This window comes from Grampus griseus (genome assembly GCF_964374135.1).
Source record: "Grampus griseus genome assembly, chromosome: 6".
Classification (NCBI taxonomy): Eukaryota; Metazoa; Chordata; class Mammalia; order Artiodactyla; family Delphinidae; genus Grampus; species Grampus griseus.
This window is the reverse complement of record NC_139000.1, coordinates 3,605,897-3,624,205: the sequence shown is the minus strand read 5'-3', so window position 1 is coordinate 3,624,205 and position 18,309 is coordinate 3,605,897. Positions and strand designations below refer to the sequence as shown.

Below are 18,309 nucleotides of genomic sequence, written 5' to 3'. Positions count from 1 at the left end.
GACAAAACTAAAAAGGATCATTGGATTGGGGGCTAGAGGTTGGTCAGGACCTCAGTGGACACCCTAAGGCTGTGAGTAGTTTAGAATCAGCTTTGCAGGTTCAGAAACGCAATTCCTTCCATACCCAGAGGTAAGAGCGTCATATTTAGCAAATAAAAATATACCTAGCTAGGTTGGAATTTCAGATAAATAACGACCAAATAATTACTATAAGTATGTCGCCAACATTATGTATGTATCCAATCTAACTTAACTGTGTATCCAATATTTCATCAGTCACTCTACCGACAGTGACAGCCCTCAGGACTGACTCGTGTGTACCACACTCAGAGGGGGATGATATAAACACACAGATTTATTAATTTACAATTGTGGGCAGGGGTAAAAATATACATCTATTATTCAGATTCTCCTTTCTGGAAAATTAAACCAACCCAGAATACTGTTTGGTGAGCATGGAATGACAGCACAGGACATGAGACGTTTAAAAGGACATTTCATCTCAAGGCATGGAAAAGCCTGGAGAATTATCCTGGCCTCACAGCATAGAATCTTCTTTGATGGTAGAACATGCAAGTTCCCACAGGAGAAGGCCGGTCAGGGACTGCTAAGCCTTCATGTCCAGCCTCCTCTGGCCCGTCCTCCACGTGCTCTCAGAGGGGCCTTCTTTTCAAAGTCTCGGGGCTCCCAGCCGATGACATATATCTCACACTCAGATTACACACTTTTCTTTTAAAAATGTATTTCGTGGTCTTTGCAGCCGTTTATTTGGCCTTCTTAAATCCATCTAGAATAATGAGGTAATCTCGATTCAGAAATCACTTCGGAAACTTGGGGTACCCATATCCAAGGGGTCCCTTGCTCTTACTGATTTTTTTAACATCTTTATTGGGGTATAATTACTTTACAATGGTGTGTTAGTTTCTGCTTTATAACAAAGTGAATCAGTTATACATATACATATGTTCCCATATCTCTTCCCTCTTGCGTCTCCCTCCCTCCCACCCTCCCTATCCCACCCCTCCAGGCTGTCACAAAGCACCGAGCCAATATCCCTGTGCTGCGGCTGCTTCCCACTAGCTATCTACCTTACTACGTTTGCTCTTACTGACTTTTATCCCATGACATCCTCAAATCCAATCCCTTCTTTCCTTTTTTTTTTTTTTTTTTTAAAGTATTTATTTGGCCGCACCGGGTCTTAGTTGTGGCATGCGGGATCTTAGTTGCCAAGTACGGGAATCTTTTTTTTTTTTTTTTTTTAGTTGTGGCATGCATGCAGGATCTAGTTCCCCAACCAGGGCTCGAACCCAGGCCCCCCGCATTGGGAGTGCGGAGTCTTAACCACTGGACCACCAGGGAAGTTCCCAGTCCCTTCTTTCCATCCTCACTGCCACTTCCCTGACCCCAGGCAGCATCTCTTACGTGTATTATGCAGCCTCTCTGTTGGTTTATCTGAATCCACTTTTGCCTTTTCTGGTCTCTTCTCTACACAACAGCCACATAGAGTCTTTTAAATGCATAAATCAGATTCTGGCACTCCCTGCATAAAACCCTTCAAAGCCTCTCCATCACACTCAGAAAAAGCCCATCCATTAGGTACATCCTTTTTAGGTCTGGCCTATGTCGATCTCTGACCCTTCATCTCCCCCTTACTTCACTCCCTATAGTTTTGTTCCTGGTGAATTTAAGGTTCTTTTTTCATCGCGAAAGAATTCAGAGACGAAGCAGGGAGGTTAAGAAAGTAAAGTGAATTTATTTAATTCTTTATTTAAGAATTTATTTAAGGGTGGGATAGGGAGGGTGGGAGGGAGACGCAAGAGGGAAAACATATGGGAACATATGTTTATGTATGACTGATTCACTTTGTTATAAAGCAGAAACTAACACACCATTGTAAAGCAATTATACCCCAATAAAGATGTTAAAAAAAATGAAAAGAGAATGTGAAAAAGAAATTCATATTTATTTACAGGTAAGACATTTCATGCATTGATAATAAAGAAGCTGAGATATAAAAAAAAAGAATTTATTTAAGCAAGAATACCGTCTCAGAGGGAGAGCGAGCAGACACGTGAAGAGCTGCTGCCCGGGGTTTCTTTGGCAAGCCAGTTATGAGGGGCATACAAAGGAAGGGGCGGAATATTCACTGGGGAAGGAGGAGTTCGGGGTTCGTATTCCCTGATTTTCATCCCAGCTCCATCTTCCCGAGGGTAGGAGGGATTTTTGTCCTTATTTAGCTTAGATGAGAATTGTCATGGCGTCGATGCATGATGGGTACTTCTGTGAGGCTAATTTTATTGTAATGAGGGCATAATGAGCAACAGGTTACATTTGGACGCAAGAGATTCCCGCCTTTCCTCATCCTTCTTTGTATGCTTCCAGGACACTTATCACTCAGAATGTGTGGTTTCCTGTCAGTCTGGAGGTTCCTGTTTTTCTTTGTCTGCCCATGGACCCCCTGCCACCTGGCCCCTGCCCTTCTTTCTCTTCTCATACCTACCTACCTGCCTGCTGTTAACAGTTTTGCCTCCCGTCATTTCCTAGAATGGCCCCGGTCCCTCCTTTTAGGGTCTTCCACAGCCGCTCACTTAATGCTTCTCTCCTGTTAGGTTCTGAGTAGTGCCCAGCACACAGCAGGCGCTAAATAACTGTCTAAGAAACGAAGGACAGACACCCGCATTCTGCCCCGAGCTCTCACCGGGGGAGGGGGGCGCTCCCGGTTTTCCGTGTGTGGAGGTGGGCGAGCATTCAAAGCACAACTCCCAGGAGTTCCCTGATCGTCTAGTGGGTAGGATTGCGGGCTTTCGCTGCCCAGCTGCGGGGGGTTCAATCTCAGGTCAGGGAACTGAGATCCCGCATAGCCCGCGGCGTGGCCAAAAAAAAAAAAAAAAAAAAATTCAAAGTGAAATTCCCTTGCGCTCCCCATTTCCAGATTAAACTCCTCCTGGCCTCCGTTCTGGGGCGGCCAGTAGGAGTGGGGGGCCGAGCCCCCAAGAAACCGCTCCAGCGGACCCGGCGTCAGCAAACCATTTCTGGGACCTCAGCACGCAAGAAGACAGGCCGGAAGTCTACCTCGAGCCCGCCCTCGAGCTGTCATTGGGTGGGATCCGAGGAAGGGGAGGAGACCCGGCCTAGTCCTGGTTCATTATTGACTAAAAACCTATGCAGGCGGAAGGAGGGCGCTGAAACTTCGCTTCCTTCTGACTCTTCATTGGCTAAAAAGTTCGGCGTGTCTCTCGGGTTCTCATTGGCTAAAAGAGTGGGCGTGTCTTACAAGCCTCCAGGTCCCTCGCGGATTGGTGGAAGAGACAGGTCCCTACCCCGCCCCTCGAGTTCCAACCCTCCTCGTTTTAAACACGAAGTTGAGGGACGGGCTGTCGTTTACCCCGAGCCTCGGGGCCTCACCTCGGCGGTGTGCTCCCAGAGGCCTTCGAGCCTCGCGGAACTCAGGGATTTAGACAAAGCGAGCGGGGAGGAAGCCCGGAACGATTCCTTAGCGGAACAGATCAGGCTAGGCCTCTAGGAGCTTGGGGAGGGACGGCCCGCGGCGGGCCCGACGAGACTGGCAGAATGGCGGCGGCAGACTGGGGTCCGGGGGTCGCCGTCCCCGTGGAGCTGCGGCGCGAGCGGCACATAGTGTGTGTGGAGTACCCGGGCGTGGTGCGCGACGTGTCCAAGATGCTGCAGACCCTGGGCGGCGAGGAAGGCGTCTCCCGGGTGAGGAGCGGGGAGTCTCCGTGGACCACAGGGGAGGTCTGAGTCGTTTGACTACGGCCGAGGGGCGGGACTACCCAGGGATGTGAGGTTTCCTTGGCAACGGAGCTCGAGGTCGGCTCTGGAGCGGCCAGTGGGCGGGGATTTGCTTCAAGACCCGCCGGGCGTGGAAGTTAGTTTAGCGCTGGGATCAGAGGGGAGAGGGTGTCCATTCCATCCCATCATTACTGCCATGAAAAGAGCTCAGTTGCACCGAACCCCCCCCCGCTCCCCAGGATGTGCTGGGCTGCCACATCCTCATTTCACAGAGCAGAAAACAGGTATGGGGAGATTAAGAACCGTTGACCTACAATGAGAGGGGGAGGAAGGATTATGTTATTAGTGTTAAAAGTAGTAATAGCTAACAATTTATTCTGTACCAGCTACATTTCTAGGTGCTTTACTTACATTCAATTCGCATTAGAACCCTGCCAGGTAGGAACTGTCATTGTCCCAATTTTACAAGGAAACCGAATCAGCTTGTTCAAGTTCACCCAGCAAACAGTGGAGCTGGGATGAATTCTTACCTTGTGCAAAGCTCTATGTAAGTGACTTACACGCACCAGATCTTGAAGTGTCTCTTCTTTAGAGAGTCCTTCCTCGACTGCCCTTACTAAAGTGGCTGCTAGCAGCTAACCTCTAATTGCAACCTGAAATTATGTTTTAATGTGTTTATTGTCTGTCCTGGACCTTTGGCTCTGAGGCTGTAAACTGTATGAGAACGGGACCTCCCGTGGTCCTAATATCCATAACTGTGCCTGCTTCTAAAATACTCGTCAAATGCATGATTGAATCTTCACGACAATCTAGTGAGTTAGGTACCATTATTATTCCCATTTTTCTGATAAAGACACAGGAAGAAAGGTTGGGTCAGACAGGCTCCTACATGGTACAGTGGGAATTTGAACGCATGCACATCTCCCTCTGAAGTCTGAACTCTTAATTCTGCTTCCTCATCCTTTATGAATACTGAAAAACCTTGAACCTGTCATTAAGCACAGGAGGCCAGTAGAGGCCCAGTCAGTCATGTTTTCTTCTTTTATCCTGACTTACTTTACGGCGGCATTGACCAGGACCCTTACTCCTGCTAACGCCAGGGATGTCTGGACACAGTTACAGTGGGACCCCTTTGGGAAGAGACTGGTCATTCACTCGTTCCATTCCTGTTTCTTGTGCACCTCCTCTGTGCCAGCCCCACATCTGGGGTCATTCCCAGCACAGCAGTCTCAGAGACCTGTTTCCTGACAATAGGGGCTCTTTTTAACTTGCTTTCCCTAGATGCTTCCTGAGCACCTGCTAAGGGCCAGGTTGTGTCCTGGGTGTTGGGGAGCCAGCAGACCAGCAAGCAGATGACCTTGGCCTGGTTAACATTGTTGGTGCTGCCACACGCTCACAGCTGACACTGTGTCCCTCCTACCCAATGTGGGACAAGCATTCCTATATCGATGACACATTACCATGATTTAGGTGTCAGGCTAAGTGCTTTACATATATTTCCATTTAATCATTGTAACAATCTGATGAGTAGGTACTGTTATTATGTCCATTTTAAGGAGAAGGAACCAAGGCATGGAAGGATGAGTCACACTAGTCAGGGCCAAAGTGCTTGTTATTTGTTGATTTCATCTCCTTTGGACCTCGAAACTTTTGTATATATGAGGGTGAATGCCAGGACCCTTTGGGGTGGGTAGTTCCTAGAGAAGAAGCCCTGGACAAGTCATTCAACTCCCACCCAGGCTCTCCACGGCAGACACGGGGGTGACACCTCCGTGAAGTGCTCCCAGAAGAGTAGGTGGTTACCCGCACTGACCTGTCACTCGAGAGACAATGGCTTTACTTAACTGACAGTTACTGTCTCCAACTTTACAACCTCTTAGAAGGAAGAGACTGTCTTCATTTTCCCTACCAGATAAAAGCTAAGATACTTGGGTTTGAAAAATGAGTCTTTCGGGAATTAAAAGCTCAGAACGAAACGGAAAAATCCTCCTGGCCCTTCCCTGGCCACCTGGGTTGCCGTCAGGCTTTCACTGAGGGAGGAGCTGCCGGCTGCTTTGCTGCCCCCTACTTCACTCTGTCTCCTTTGACCTCCCGCAGATCTATGCAGACCCCACTAAGAGGCTGGAGCTGTACTTCCGGCCCAAGGACCCCTACTGCCACCCCGTGTGTGCCAACCGCTTCAGTACCAGCAGCCTGCTGCTCCGGATCAAGAGGAAGATGAGGCGGCAGAGGGGGGCGCCGGGGCCTGAGGCTCACCCCAAGGTCACGTTCGACATAGAAAGCCTTGGCATCGTCTCCACCGTTTACAAATTTCAAGGTAACTGCAAAATGCATTCTTACCACACTGGGTTATTTCGGGGCCTCGTGCCTGCAGGAGCTGCATGGGTCATCCACACGGTGAAGGGGGCCCGGATATGCCCAGGCGTGAGGGGAGTGGCAGAGCGCAGGCCCTGTCCAGGAGGCCCTGCTCATTGCTGCTCGGTTTTCTGCATTCTTAAGAGAAGCTGGAATTCTCTGAGAAATCGCATTGTTAAAGCCGCTTTACGGGGCCAAGTTAAACTGGTCCACAGGCCTCCAGTTTTCAGCCCCACCCCCACCCTCGTGTTTGGGGAGCTTCTTGGTTTTTACTGCTGCTGGTCTTGCCGACCCTCTGAAGCCTCCCCAGGTCACCTCAGCCCCTTGGGACCTTATGTCCTTTGAACTCTCAGCCAGCTGGATGTCTCCCGTGGTGTCCTCAATCGAGTTTGCTCCCCACAGGGAACCCCTGGGAGGAGGTGCTAAGGCGTGGGGTGGAGAGGGGGAGTTGTGCCTGCCTCAGCCTCCCTCGGTCTCCCTGTCCGTGCAATGGGAGCCCGGAGTTCCTCAGACCCTCGTGGAAATTCAGAGAGACGATGCCCGTGTGCCGGTTTGCACACACGTATGGTACTTGGCAAATTACTAACAAGCCTCAAGAGTATCTATAGTTGCAGCTGCAGTTCTAAGATAGAAACTGAAGGGAATAAAGACTAAAAAGGAAGAGGGCGATAGAAAGTGTAAAGAAACTAAAACAGGGCCTGGGATCCCACAAGTGGGGCATTTGGAACGTCCGTCATTCTGGTGGAAAGTGGTATTCACCAAAGAGGGCCGTCCGTCCCGGGACGAGGCTTCCCAAGTGATCCGTTTCTTTCTCTCTCTAATTGAGCCGGTACGTCACCACTCAGTGTGTGTCCCAGACCAGCAGCATGGGCCTCACCTGGGAGCTTGTTAGAAATGCAGCACCTCAGCATCTGCATTTAGCAAGACCCCTGGTGAGTCACGTGCACGGTACAGTCTAAGCAGCACTGGCCTAGACTTTATCCTCACATATCAGGTAACTCCCCGACCCCCCAAAGTAGTATTTATCCAGGCGACTGGGCTGTTCCCAGAAGCGACTCGGACATATTGTTTTGGCTCTGGCAGCCTCCCCTGCGAGGCCCGCTCAGCGTACCCGAGGAGACGCGGGTGCTGGTGCGTGGCAGCTGCCAGTGCCTGGGCGGGTGCGCTAGTGTGTCCGCCGTCTGTCTACCTCTCTTCCCAGGAATGTCCGACTTCCAGTACCTGGCCGTGCACACGGAGGCGGGTGGCAGGCACATGTCCATGTACAGCAAGGTGCTCATGGTCAAGCCCGAGAAGGAGAATTTCTTCCACCAGGAGCTGCCGCTCTACATCCCCCCGCCCATCTTCTCCAGGCTGGACACCCCGGTGGACTACTCCTACCGCCCAGAGACACAGCACCGGTAAGTACCTCCCTGTGGCCGCCGCCCCGCAGCATCGGGGCTCAGGGCAAGGGCCCTGCGCTCAGAGGGCTGGACTCTTCCACTCGCGGGTCAGGCGGCCAGGGTGGCCGGCTTTACTCAGGCCCGTGGCCCCAGCAACAGAGCAGCTGGTGACCAGGGGCCCTGACCAGGGGTGTCAGGAACCAGCCCTGGTCCCCGTGCCCCACCCGGAGGCCTTGCTCAGGGCTGTCCTCACACCACAGAGTGTGAATCAGGATGTTGCCTTTGGACTTAGACCCCTCCCCAAAAGCGTGTACCTTGAGGTGTGGAGAGACAGACACCCCCTGCCGCAGGAGCCCTGGGAATGAGGTCGATATTTTTTAGAGAGCAACCTGGCAGAATCTATTACAGTTTTAAATGTTCTTTCCTGACGACCAGGCGGCCTGTAGGAATTTATCCCACAGTGACTGTCGCCTCTGTGCCCAAAGGTACACTGACAAGAGCGTTTTCTGGCTGGTTGTGGGCAGTCGCAAGGAGCTGAGCGGGCCTGGTGTGGCGAGAGAGCCCGGGTGGGCGGGGCCCGCGTTCAGGTCCTGGACCTGTGATCCCTCATCACAGGCCGGGCAGGTGAGCCCCGACCTCCCGCGCCAGCCTCCCCGCCTGTAACAGGGGTGATGATAATAGTAACAGTACTCACTTCTCGGCGTCGTTAGAGGGCTGAATGACTGAGGCTTTTGGAAATACTCAGAACACTGAGTGCCGGGCAGAGTTTGATAAAGTGGATAAGTGAGTGATCAGTCCACTAATAGGGATGATGTAGTTAATTAAACGACGGCCTGTCTGTGCCAAGGAAGACCGCACAGCCTTTAAGAAAGCGGGCTCCATGGGCCAACAAGGCTCGTGTCCAGAAAGCTTGCTCTAGGAAAAGCAGGTGTTAGAGCAGACTCTGTGCTATAAAAGTAAACTGGGTGATAATGGAAGCCTGGAAAGACGGGGAAGTTTGGGCCCAGAGCAGTTATCTGCAGAGCGGCGGGAGGGCGAGAAGCTTCTCTTCCCTCATCAAGTATTTCCATCAACGAGTACTGACCGCCTGTCGGGGCCCAGGGCTCCCCTTGGAGCCAGTGTCAGTGGGGACGCGACAGGCGGCTCCGTGCAGGGCCGGGGGCTGGGGAGCCGGTGGAGCCCCAGTGAAGGATGAGCGGGCGGTGGGAGCCTGCGGGCAGGTGTGTGTCTTAAAGGGGATAAGTGGGGAGTGGGCTGTCATGCACAGTGAGTGGGGTGCGGGAGGGTCCTCAGGGGAGCTGAACTTTGAAACAGACCTGTGTGATGACAGAGCCGGGCAGGTGAAGATCCGGGGAGAACGTTCCAGACCAGGGGGCTGGCACATGCAAAGGAACAGTCGGGGGTGTTGCCCCCGAAGCGCAGAGAGCCGAGAGAGGGGTGGGGTGAGGGTCCCACGGACCACAGAAAGGAGCTTAGATTTTATGCTAAGGAGAAAGGTGTGTTGTCCCCTTCCTTTAAAAAATATATTCTGGGGAGTTCCGAAAGGAGAGAGGAGTGTGTGATGGACGCCCACCTACGTCACCAGCCTCAACTTTCTGCTGCTGGTTTCACCTCCCCACCACCTCCACCCCCAGCATCACAGCGCGTCCTCCAGAAACAAGTGTGTGTCTCTAACTGGGAAGGACTTGGTTTATTTTAACTTAGCCATAGTGCTGTCATCAGAACGAGCAAACGTTAACAGTGTCCTTCACGTCATCCAGGGCCCAGTCCTTGCTCCGTTTCCCCATTGCCTCAAAAGTAAGTCGAGAGCCAGACAAGGGTCGATGTCTCTCAGGCCAGTTGAGTCCATAATGCCACCCCCCGCCATCCTTTTTCTGACTGCAGGAGTAAATTGTGCTTGTTAGAAAAGACCAGACATTATAGAAATGTATAACTGCAAGGAATCGGGTCCATTCCCTCCCTGCTGAAAACCCTAGTGTGTGCAGTTTTCTGTGCGTATGTTATACTCACTATGAGAGTTTCAAATGTTTTAAATGTACATGTTTCTGAAATTTGAAACTTATTTTCCCCCACAAGCATTTTACTCTTACAGTCAGAAACAAAAATATGTAGAAGGAACTAGAGGCGCCCGTCCCCCGCCCCGCATTGCCGGCCCTGATGCTGGATGGCAGCGTCAGAGTCACTGCTCCGTCCTGTAGGGCCAGCAAACAGCGGTCTCCCAGCCTCGGGGAGGGGGACAGGGGTGGAGGGCCGGCTGCCCTTGAACCCACAGGCCCTGTTTTTCTCCCATGTCGTTTATCGATTTTCCAGTGCGTGGAAGGAACCTGCCTTTTCTCCCAGGGCTGCCATCGATTTTCCTGCTCTGATGGCCCTCATGGGTACCAAGGACTGGCAGAGGAGGCCTGGCCCCCGCCTTGCTGGCCTTCCTGGGTCCAGGGGGGCTGAGCTTCCTATATGGCCAGTGGGCAGAGGACCGGCTGGGACGCTGGCCTGACGGGGGTCCCCCCTCCTCGAGGCAGTGGAGGGGGGAGGGCAGGCGGCCCGCGCCCTGCTGCTGCCTGGCCCAGAGGGAGTGCCCGGGGCTTTCTTTTTCTTCGGGGGCGTCTGGGGCCTCGGGGAGTTGTCTTGGAAAACAGGACAGTGTTCAGGATGGCTTCAAATGGAGTCATGTTGTTTAACAAAGGCACAGATTTGACCCCGTCTTTGTAATTTTATTTCCCAATGTGAAACATCACTTTGTTGTTCTTTATAAACACGCAGATGGTATGCACTCGTGTAGAGATTACGGTAAAAGGAAACAAATTTAAAGGTATTAATCACCTGTGTGACATCCAGGACATACTCTGAAATGCACTGCAAAGTAATTGAGTGGGTTTGGGGTGGGGCCCGGATGGCGTGAAATGGGCCCTGTGACGGCAGTTGTGGAAGCGGATGGTGGGCTTATGGGGGCTCCTTGTACTGTTCCCCCTGCTTTCGCGAAGCTGTGATGTTCCTGATGTCCCACCTCCGAGGGAAGCGCTCCGAGCCCCCTAGGAATCGTCGACCCTGTGTGTTCTGTGCTAACGGCTGGTGGCAGAGCCCCACCCCCCCCTTTTGTTTTTGGCCGCACTGTGCGGCCTGCGGGATGGATCCTAGGTCCCTGACCAGGGCTCGAACCCAGGCCCCTTGCAGTGGAAACTCGCAGTCCTAACCACTGGACCTCCAGGGAGGTCCCCAGAGGTCTTCTTTTAGCCTCTGTGACGAGAGCGTCTGGTAGTATACGTCCTCCCTTCACCGCGGTATCGTTGAGATGCTTCCGAGCAGGACGGAGGTTAGCGGCCCCGCCAGCCTCCCTGGGCTCAAGTCCCAGCTCCATCACCTCGATCTCTGGCTCGAGGCAGGTTTCCAACCCCTGTGGCCTCAGTGACTTCATGGGAAATGGGTCCTTCCTCGTAGGATTGTTTCGAGGGTTAGATAAGTGACTTGTGGGCGTCAGTAAGCACAGCTGCGCTCTGACAGCTGATTGGTGGTTCCCGTGTGGCCGCCCGCGCCTCAGCTGATTCCACTGTCCCTGCCCTGATGGGCATCTGGGCTGTTTCCAGCTTTTCACTGGCTGGACGGTGCCGTGCTCGACGCGATGCCGTCGTGAGGCCACCAGCCTCACGGCAGGGGCCCTTCCCCACACCCCAGCCTCTGGGGCTCTTGGCCTGGCCCTGCTTCGGAGCCTCTCTGAGCTGACTCGGACTCGCTCCCCCCTCTTCTCCTGGTCATCAGCCTGAGAACACAGGCGCCTGCCTTCAGTGGCCGGGGCTGAGATCCGCTTCTCACCCAGATTCCAGGGAAACGCACCCACACGTGGGCTGCCCGTGTCCAGCGGGCCCACGCCTGGCCCCGCCCTCAGCAGCTCTCTGCTCCTAGGGAAGGCTACAACAACCCCTCCATCTCCGGGGAGAACCTGATCGGCCTGAGCAGGGCCCGGCGCCCTCACAATGCCATCTTTGTCAACTTCGAGGGGGATGAGGCACCCGAGCAGCCGCTAGAGGCTGCGGCCCAGACCTGGAGGAAGGTGTGCACCAACCCCGTGGACCACAAGGTGGAGGAGGAGCTGAGGCAGGTGAGCCCGGCCCCCCGGCCACACCTTCACTGGCCGCACCTTGTCTTAGGCTCACTTATTAACACATGGGAACTCTTCACCTCCAGATGTGACATCTAAAGCTATGCCAGTGTAAGCCCTGCCCTCCCAGAGTTCAAAGTGCTCCTTAAAACTCATAAGAGGTCCCTTTGGGATGGTAAACGTTGTCCACATGTGACCTCGGCGTGGAGCTCCGGGATTCCGGAAGCTTTGTTCATCCAGCCCTTGGCTGCAACACACCAGATGGGGCACCTGGTGTGTACCAGGCCCGGTGCTTCCTCCCCGTTAGAGCCGGGCTGGAGGGGGGCCCTGGGCGGAGGCGGCCTTCTGCCTTACCCGCTGGCTTGCAGGTTCTGGGAGACCCAGGCCAGGGGACTCTGGTCCTTGTGTCGCCACAGGTGTGGACAGTAGGTTCTCAGCACGTCACTGCTGACCGACCCTTGCCCCTGCCCCTGTTGAACTTGACTGTCCCCTTGGTGCGGGACGGGGGTGGGGTAGGATGTTATTTCTTAAGTGGTGGACACCTTGTTATGTTTCTAGCAGTTGCTGGGTCGGGGGGAAGTGGGGGCCACTCTCCAAGGCCCCTCGTTGTCATCAGGACACAGCCCAATCTCCCACCTGGCTCGGGGCCGCTCCCACCCTGGCCCTCCCACTCCAGCCCCACTGGGAGGGGGTGGGCCGTCCCCTGCGGCCTTCGTCACATCCCGGCTCAGGCCCCTGCCCTCTGGGGCTGCTCAGGGGCCCAGAGCTCCGGCCCGTCCCCCTCCTGGTCCTGCTCTGGCTCCTTTGGTCCTCTGCCTCCCCGCTGCCCTTTGAGCCATCTAAGGACAGGGACAGCGTCTCTCATGGTCATTTCAGGACCCCCAGGCCCTGCAACCGCACTTGACACGTGCTGGGCGAGCAGGGCGCTTCTCAGGGTGGGACGAGTGGGCGTGCGCAGAGGCCCCTCCCCACCTGCCTGGCCCCTGCTCCCCCCACCCCCACTCCTCTCAGGAAGGTCCTCTGGGGCCAGACCGTGCGGGGAGCCTGGGGCAGGCGGGGAAGCTGTGGGTGCTCTTCTCAGCCTCTGCCTTGACCTTCCAGCTGTTTGAAATCCGCCCCATCTGGTCACGTAACGCTGTCAAGGCCAACATCAGCGTCCACCCCGACAAGCTCAAGGTCTTGCTGCCCTTCATGGCCTATTACATGGTGAGTGCCCACCCACCGCCCACCCCGCTTCCCACCTGCTCTGTCCTGATCCCTGACGTGCCTCAGAGCCCCAGCAAGGGCAGGCGGCCCTGTCCCAGCAGCTGGAGGATGGCTTCTTAAAGGGATTATACTTTGTTTTTTGTGGTACGCGGGCCTCTCACTGCTGTGGCCTCTCCCATGCGGAGCACAGGCTCCAGACGCGCAGGGTCAGCGGCCATGGCTCACAGGCCCAGCTGCTCCACGGCATGTGGGATCTTCCCGGACTGGGGCACGAACCCGTGTCCCCTGCATCAGCAGGCGGACTCTCAACCACTGCACCACCAGGGAAGCCCGGGATTATACATTTTTTAATGGCCTGGTATGGAGAGCTTTCTAAGGACCAGGCCCTGGGTTAAGTGCTATGTGCATAGCATCCTTTCTTCTTCTGTGGGGCATGGCAGCAGAGTTTGGACCTCTGATGAAGAGGCTCGGCTCAGATGGCGACTTGATGGGCCAAGATCCTACAGCCAGGGAGTGGCAGAGCCCCCTGGGGACCCCGGCCTGTTTGGCTGCAGCGCCTGGGCCCCTAACCACAGTGCCACCTGCCTTCACGCATTCTCCCTGGGTTGAGGGGCGTTCAGTGGGGGTCACATGCGCCTTGGACTCAGTCCAGGAGGGATGGAGATGGGGCTGTCATCACTGAGATTCCCCAAGGTGCTGTGAGGATGAGCTCCTGCCGGCCAAGGGTCCAACCTGGGGCCTGGGGAGGCAGACGGACAGCGTGACCGTGACTGTGATGGCCAGGAGGTGGGGGGCATGAGACGGGCTCATCCCTCCTGGGCTTAGACCCGACATCACAGAGCTGCTGCCTGCCTTTCAGCGATGGCTTTCTGGACACAAGGACCTCGGGAGCACTGTTTGGGGACAGTGCCTCCATCCATTAGCACAGTTGTGACAGTTCTTGAGCTCTTTCTCTGTGCCGGGCACTGCGGTGAGGGCTTCAGGGGCACCGTCTCATTTAATCCTCACCAAGACGCCATCTGACTGGAAGACCAAGGCTTGGAAAGGCCAAGTGACCTACCCGAGGTGACCGAGCCACACGTGCGAGCTGGGGGTCAGGGTTCCAGAGCCTGTCCCCAGCTCGTGGGGGTGTGGTGCTGCCCCGTGTGGGCAGCCACCTGGGTCTGCAACTCAGGGGGGCCGGGGATCGGCCGTGACCACACTTCGCACTCCCGCCCTTTCTGTCTCCAGATAACAGGCCCCTGGAGAAGCCTCTGGATTCGATTCGGGTACGACCCCCGAAAACACCCAGACGCCAAGATTTATCAAGTCCTTGACTTCCGAATCCGTTGTGGAATGAAATACGGTAAACAATTACCGAAACCCTTGCTTTCCTTTTCCCTTTATCGCTTTCTGTTTCCAGCATTCTCTTCTGTAATACGAATATATCCACGTGGAGAGGATATATTCCCCCCTTGGTGGGACTGTTAGGGACAGAATAGCGCAGACACGAGGACCCGAGCTCTCGTCCTGGCTCCTGTGGTGATGCTCTAGTGGCTCCTTACAGCTCCTGTGGTGCAGGCCAGGCGTCCCGTCAGTCTCCTGTCCCTGGCCCACGGTGACCCCCCCGCACACAAAGCACCAGGACGCGGCGGCTCCTGTCACTCCAGCGGGGGGCCTGAGTCCCCTTCTCAGGAGCCGCCCCAGGGAACCCCGGTGCACCTGTGGCTGCCAGAAGGGGCTCTGTGCCCACCCCAGCTGATGCACGCCCCCCCTCCGGCAGGTTACGCCCCCAGCGACATGCCCGTCAAGGCCAAGCGCAGCACCTACAACTACAGCCTCCCCATCACCGTCAAAAAAACGAGTAAGGGGCTCAGGCTCCCTCTGCGGATCAGGCGCTGGGGAAGATGGGCGTCCGGACGGCGGGATGGGAAGGGGCTTCCCGAGGAGGTCACTCCAGGGCACTGCTGGCCCGCGCACCCCGGGGAGGGGGGGCGGGAGAAACACTCACCCCCGTATTCCAAAGCCCTGCCGTGGTCCCCTCGCAGGCAGCCAGCTCGTCACCATGCAAGACCTGAAGCAGGGCCTGGGTCCCTCGGGGTCGGCCAGTGCACGCAAGTTGGCCTCCAACAAGTACAAGCTCAAGGTGGGTGTCCCCTGAGCTGCCCTCCTGGGTGAGGGCGCAGGGGGCGGCGGCCCCTCCCTCGGGCAGGCCCAGGACCCCTCACACAGCCCCCAGCCCCGCCTGTGACACCAGGAGGGGCTCCGACTGAGGCCGCTCTGCCCTCCCTGTGCCTTTACGTGACTCCCACCTCCCGGGACAGCCTCTGGGCATGGGTGCTGGGGACCACCTGGGTACGTCTTAGGGAGGGGCTCGGATGCCAGCAGCCCCATGTGGCAGCCACGGGGCTGGTGAGCCTCAGGCGCTGTGGGCCTGAAGCCAGAGCAGGCCGTCTGCACCCTGGCCGCGGGCTGGACGCGGGCCGCCCTCACAGGCTCAGGCTCTCGTTAGCACAGGCGCGCAGCAGGGGCGGCGACTCCCGGGGCCCTTCCTGTGCCTGGCCGAGGTGAGCTGCTCCAGGCTCGGAGGGGGAGGCCGGCAGGGTGGCCCCCTCCCTGGAGTCACTTGCCTCGTAGAGGGGGTGGGGCGGCTGTCTCCCAGCAGCGTCAGGTCTTCGCTCCTCAGGGAGGGCCCGGACCCTCGCCAGAGCAGCCGTCCTCCTCCAGGACTCTTGTCTTAGGCCTTTATCCCCACCTCTGGAACTGGCCTGCAGGGCCACCTAAGATGACCGAGCAGTGGAAGAGAGACGTGCGGAGGGCCCTGCAGGGAGGCTCCGAGGCAGAGCCCAGCCCCGGCCCCCGGCGGCTCACGGTCCCAGGGCCCAAGGGAGGGCCTGGCTGCTTCGACCACCCCTCGACGCCTGGGGAGTTGCGGCTCGTTTTCTGCACACCGGCTCCCCGGCCTGTGGCCCGTCTGCCTCGCCTGAGTCCAGGGAGAAGAGCCAGGCCTGCCGGGTCCCGGGAGCAGGATCGGCAGCCGCCCTGGGAGAGGCCCCGTGGGAGCCACGGCGTGGGGCTCTCCTGCGCCGCCCGCCCCCGGGGACGCTCCCTCCGACCTTGCCGTCTCTGCCCTCCTTTGCCAGGACTCGGTCTACATCTTCCGGGAGGGGGCCTTGCCACCGTACCGACAGATGTTCTACCAGTTTTGCGACTTGAACGTGGACGAGTACGTACGTGCGGGGCCCTGAGACACCGAGGTGGGGACCGTGGGACTCGGGGTCAGTGCAGAGAAACCAGCCGGGGACCGAGGTGTTTCCTGCGACTCTTCCACTTCACGTCAGCCTTAATCTCTCAGCGAGAAGGCCGGCTGCCTGGGAGTCCTCTGCCCGGGCTCGCGCGGCCCTCGGGAGTGGCTTCCCGGGTGCGCCTCGGGCCGCACCTCTGAGCAGCCGGCTGTGCTGCGCGCAGAGCACAGCGCTGGGCCGGGGTCTTTGCCTTCCTCCTCCTTCGCCCGCATGGGGGTTCCTGACACGGTCCTCAGGCCCTGGAGTTGATCAGAATCCCAGAAACCTTTAAGCCAGTTGTTCCTAGTGATGTTTAAAAACCTGGGGGAGGGGTGCTGGGGTGGGAGGAGGCGGGAGCGTGGTAAATCCAGCCTGGAACCTGGTGAACGCTCAGGCTCTCGCCAGGCAAGTGGGCCGCGGCACACGCCCGCCTCGTGTGCAGGGTGGGGTCGGGGCCCCAGCTGGGGGTGGACCGCTTTCTTGACGCCCTTCGTGACCGAGCTCCTCCCTCGGGGTGGCGCTCTGAGTGCTGTTTTTCTGAGCACGACCCCAGCTCTGCCAAAACCGCTTCCTGGCCCCTGTGAGCAGAGACCCCACCCTGGAACTCTGTCTCCCAACGCCCAGGCTGCAGAAGATCATACACCGCAATGACGGGGCTGAAAGTCTCTGCACAGAGCGGGACGGCTGGTGCCTCCCCAAGACCAGTGATGACCTGAGGGACATGATGTCCCTCATGATCCGGCACACCATCCGCTCCAAGAGGCCTGGTGAGAGGGCTCGGGGTGAAGGGACGCCCTGGGTGCTCTGGGGCCCCCTCTGGGGCCCAAGCAAGTGTCCCTAGTGGACCTGCTCCCCAAGAAATTGCACCCAGGTGGGAGCCTCTTGCCCTGACAGTGGTGGGAGGGGGGCCTTTGGAGACAGGGCTCAGCCCTGGGGGTTGAAGTCAGGAGACGGGCCCAGAGGGGTGGGGCTGGAACAGGGCCAGTGCTGCCAGGGGGGCCGCCGCTTTATGCCCTGACGTCACCCTACATCCTCTGGCCACGTGTGGGCACGTTGCTCCCGTCTCCCCTGGGAGGGCAGGGACGGCGGGGCCTGGGCTCCTGTCACCCGGCACTGCCTGCCCCTCCGCAGGATGAGCATCCCTGCACGGGGTGTGAGCCCTGCTGCACTGCAGGTCTGACGGGGCTGGGGGAGAGCAAGCGAAAGGGCCCCTCTCGGGGTTCCTCCCAGGCTCGGGGAGGGGGCGTCCCAGACCCACCAGCCCCTGTGGAGCTGATGGGAATAGGGGTTCTCAGCCTCCTTTAGGACACAGCCCCCCTCTGAGAGTCCAGTTGAGAAAAGCACTGACACAGAGCCCTGCACACTCCTGGGGAGTCCACGGGACCCATGAGCTGCCGGAGGCTCCTCCGGGGAAGAGGTTTTCAAGGCCCTTGGCCTCAGTGTTCCTTGAAGTGCTTTTTCAACTGGGGTCCCAGGTCCCCCAGCCGTCCTGCTTCCCAAAGCAGCTTCTCTAGAGCTTGAGCCCAGACACCCGTATTTGTAGACAGGCCCCCAGGAGCCGAGGGCCTCTGGCTGAGACCAGCGACAGCTGGTGTGGGTGCGCCCAGGAGCCAACGACGGGACACACACGGCCTGTCTTTTGGCCCAGCTCTCTTCTCCAGCCCGGCCAAAGCTGACGATGGGAAAGAACAGCTGACCTGCGGATCTGGGGACGAGGAAGCAGAGGACGCGGAGGACGAGGACGACGAGGACGATGAGGACGACTTCAAGCCGTCGGACGGGAGCGAGAACGAGATGGAGACGGAAATTCTGGACTACGTGTGATGCAGCCCTGGGCTCCAGGCTGGGCCCCCCGACCAGGCCTGATGAGGGACCCAGGACAAGCCGGGGTCCCCTGCTGCTGCCCACAGAAGCCAGAATGTCCCCAGGCGGCCCTGCTGTGGAAAGCAGCCGGGTACAGCCGACCCTGGGTGCCCGGGGCCATCCCGAAGGTGGTGCCCCGACTTTGCACAGCCGCGAGCCAGCCCGGTGTCCCTCGGGCTGAGCCAGCGCCCAGCGCCTCCCTCTGGCCGAGACCAGCAAACTCTGGAGGTGCAGATGGTGCAGCGGGGGAGGGCCGGCCCTGGCTGCTGCTGAGGCAAAAGGACGGGGCGAGGAGCCTGGTCCGTGGTCACAGGCGGCGAAGTCTGCCATCGTGTCTGGACCCCATCCGTTTGGGGTAACCTGGCAAAGGGCAGGCCCAGCTGGAATTGTCCGTATT

General features: G+C 57.3%; 1 protein-coding gene across 3 annotated transcripts; it reads left to right on the top strand.

Annotated features, from left to right (window-relative positions):
- The first annotated feature begins 3,362 nt into the window (after nt 1–3,362).
- GTF3C5 (general transcription factor IIIC subunit 5) lies at nt 3,363–18,309 on the top strand. 3 transcript variants are annotated; one of them, XR_014296902.1, is made up of 11 exons: nt 3,363–3,717; nt 5,848–6,067; nt 7,307–7,505; nt 11,385–11,580; nt 12,682–12,786; nt 14,017–14,131; nt 14,549–14,629; nt 14,814–14,911; nt 15,909–15,995; nt 16,674–16,816; nt 17,698–17,837. XR_014296902.1 is itself a non-coding variant. In XM_082657035.1 (11 exons), exons 1-11 carry the CDS (start codon nt 3,571–3,573, stop codon nt 17,871–17,873), a joined length of 1,563 nt encoding a protein of 520 aa, XP_082513161.1. In that variant the 5' UTR covers nt 3,363–3,570; the 3' UTR covers nt 17,874–18,309. The 3 variants fall into 3 exon arrangements, 2 of the variants coding, with proteins under 2 accessions (XP_082513161.1, XP_082513160.1); XM_082657035.1 differs by having other exon boundaries at nt 15,909–15,991; nt 17,698–18,309; XM_082657034.1 differs by having other exon boundaries at nt 15,909–15,991; nt 17,593–18,309.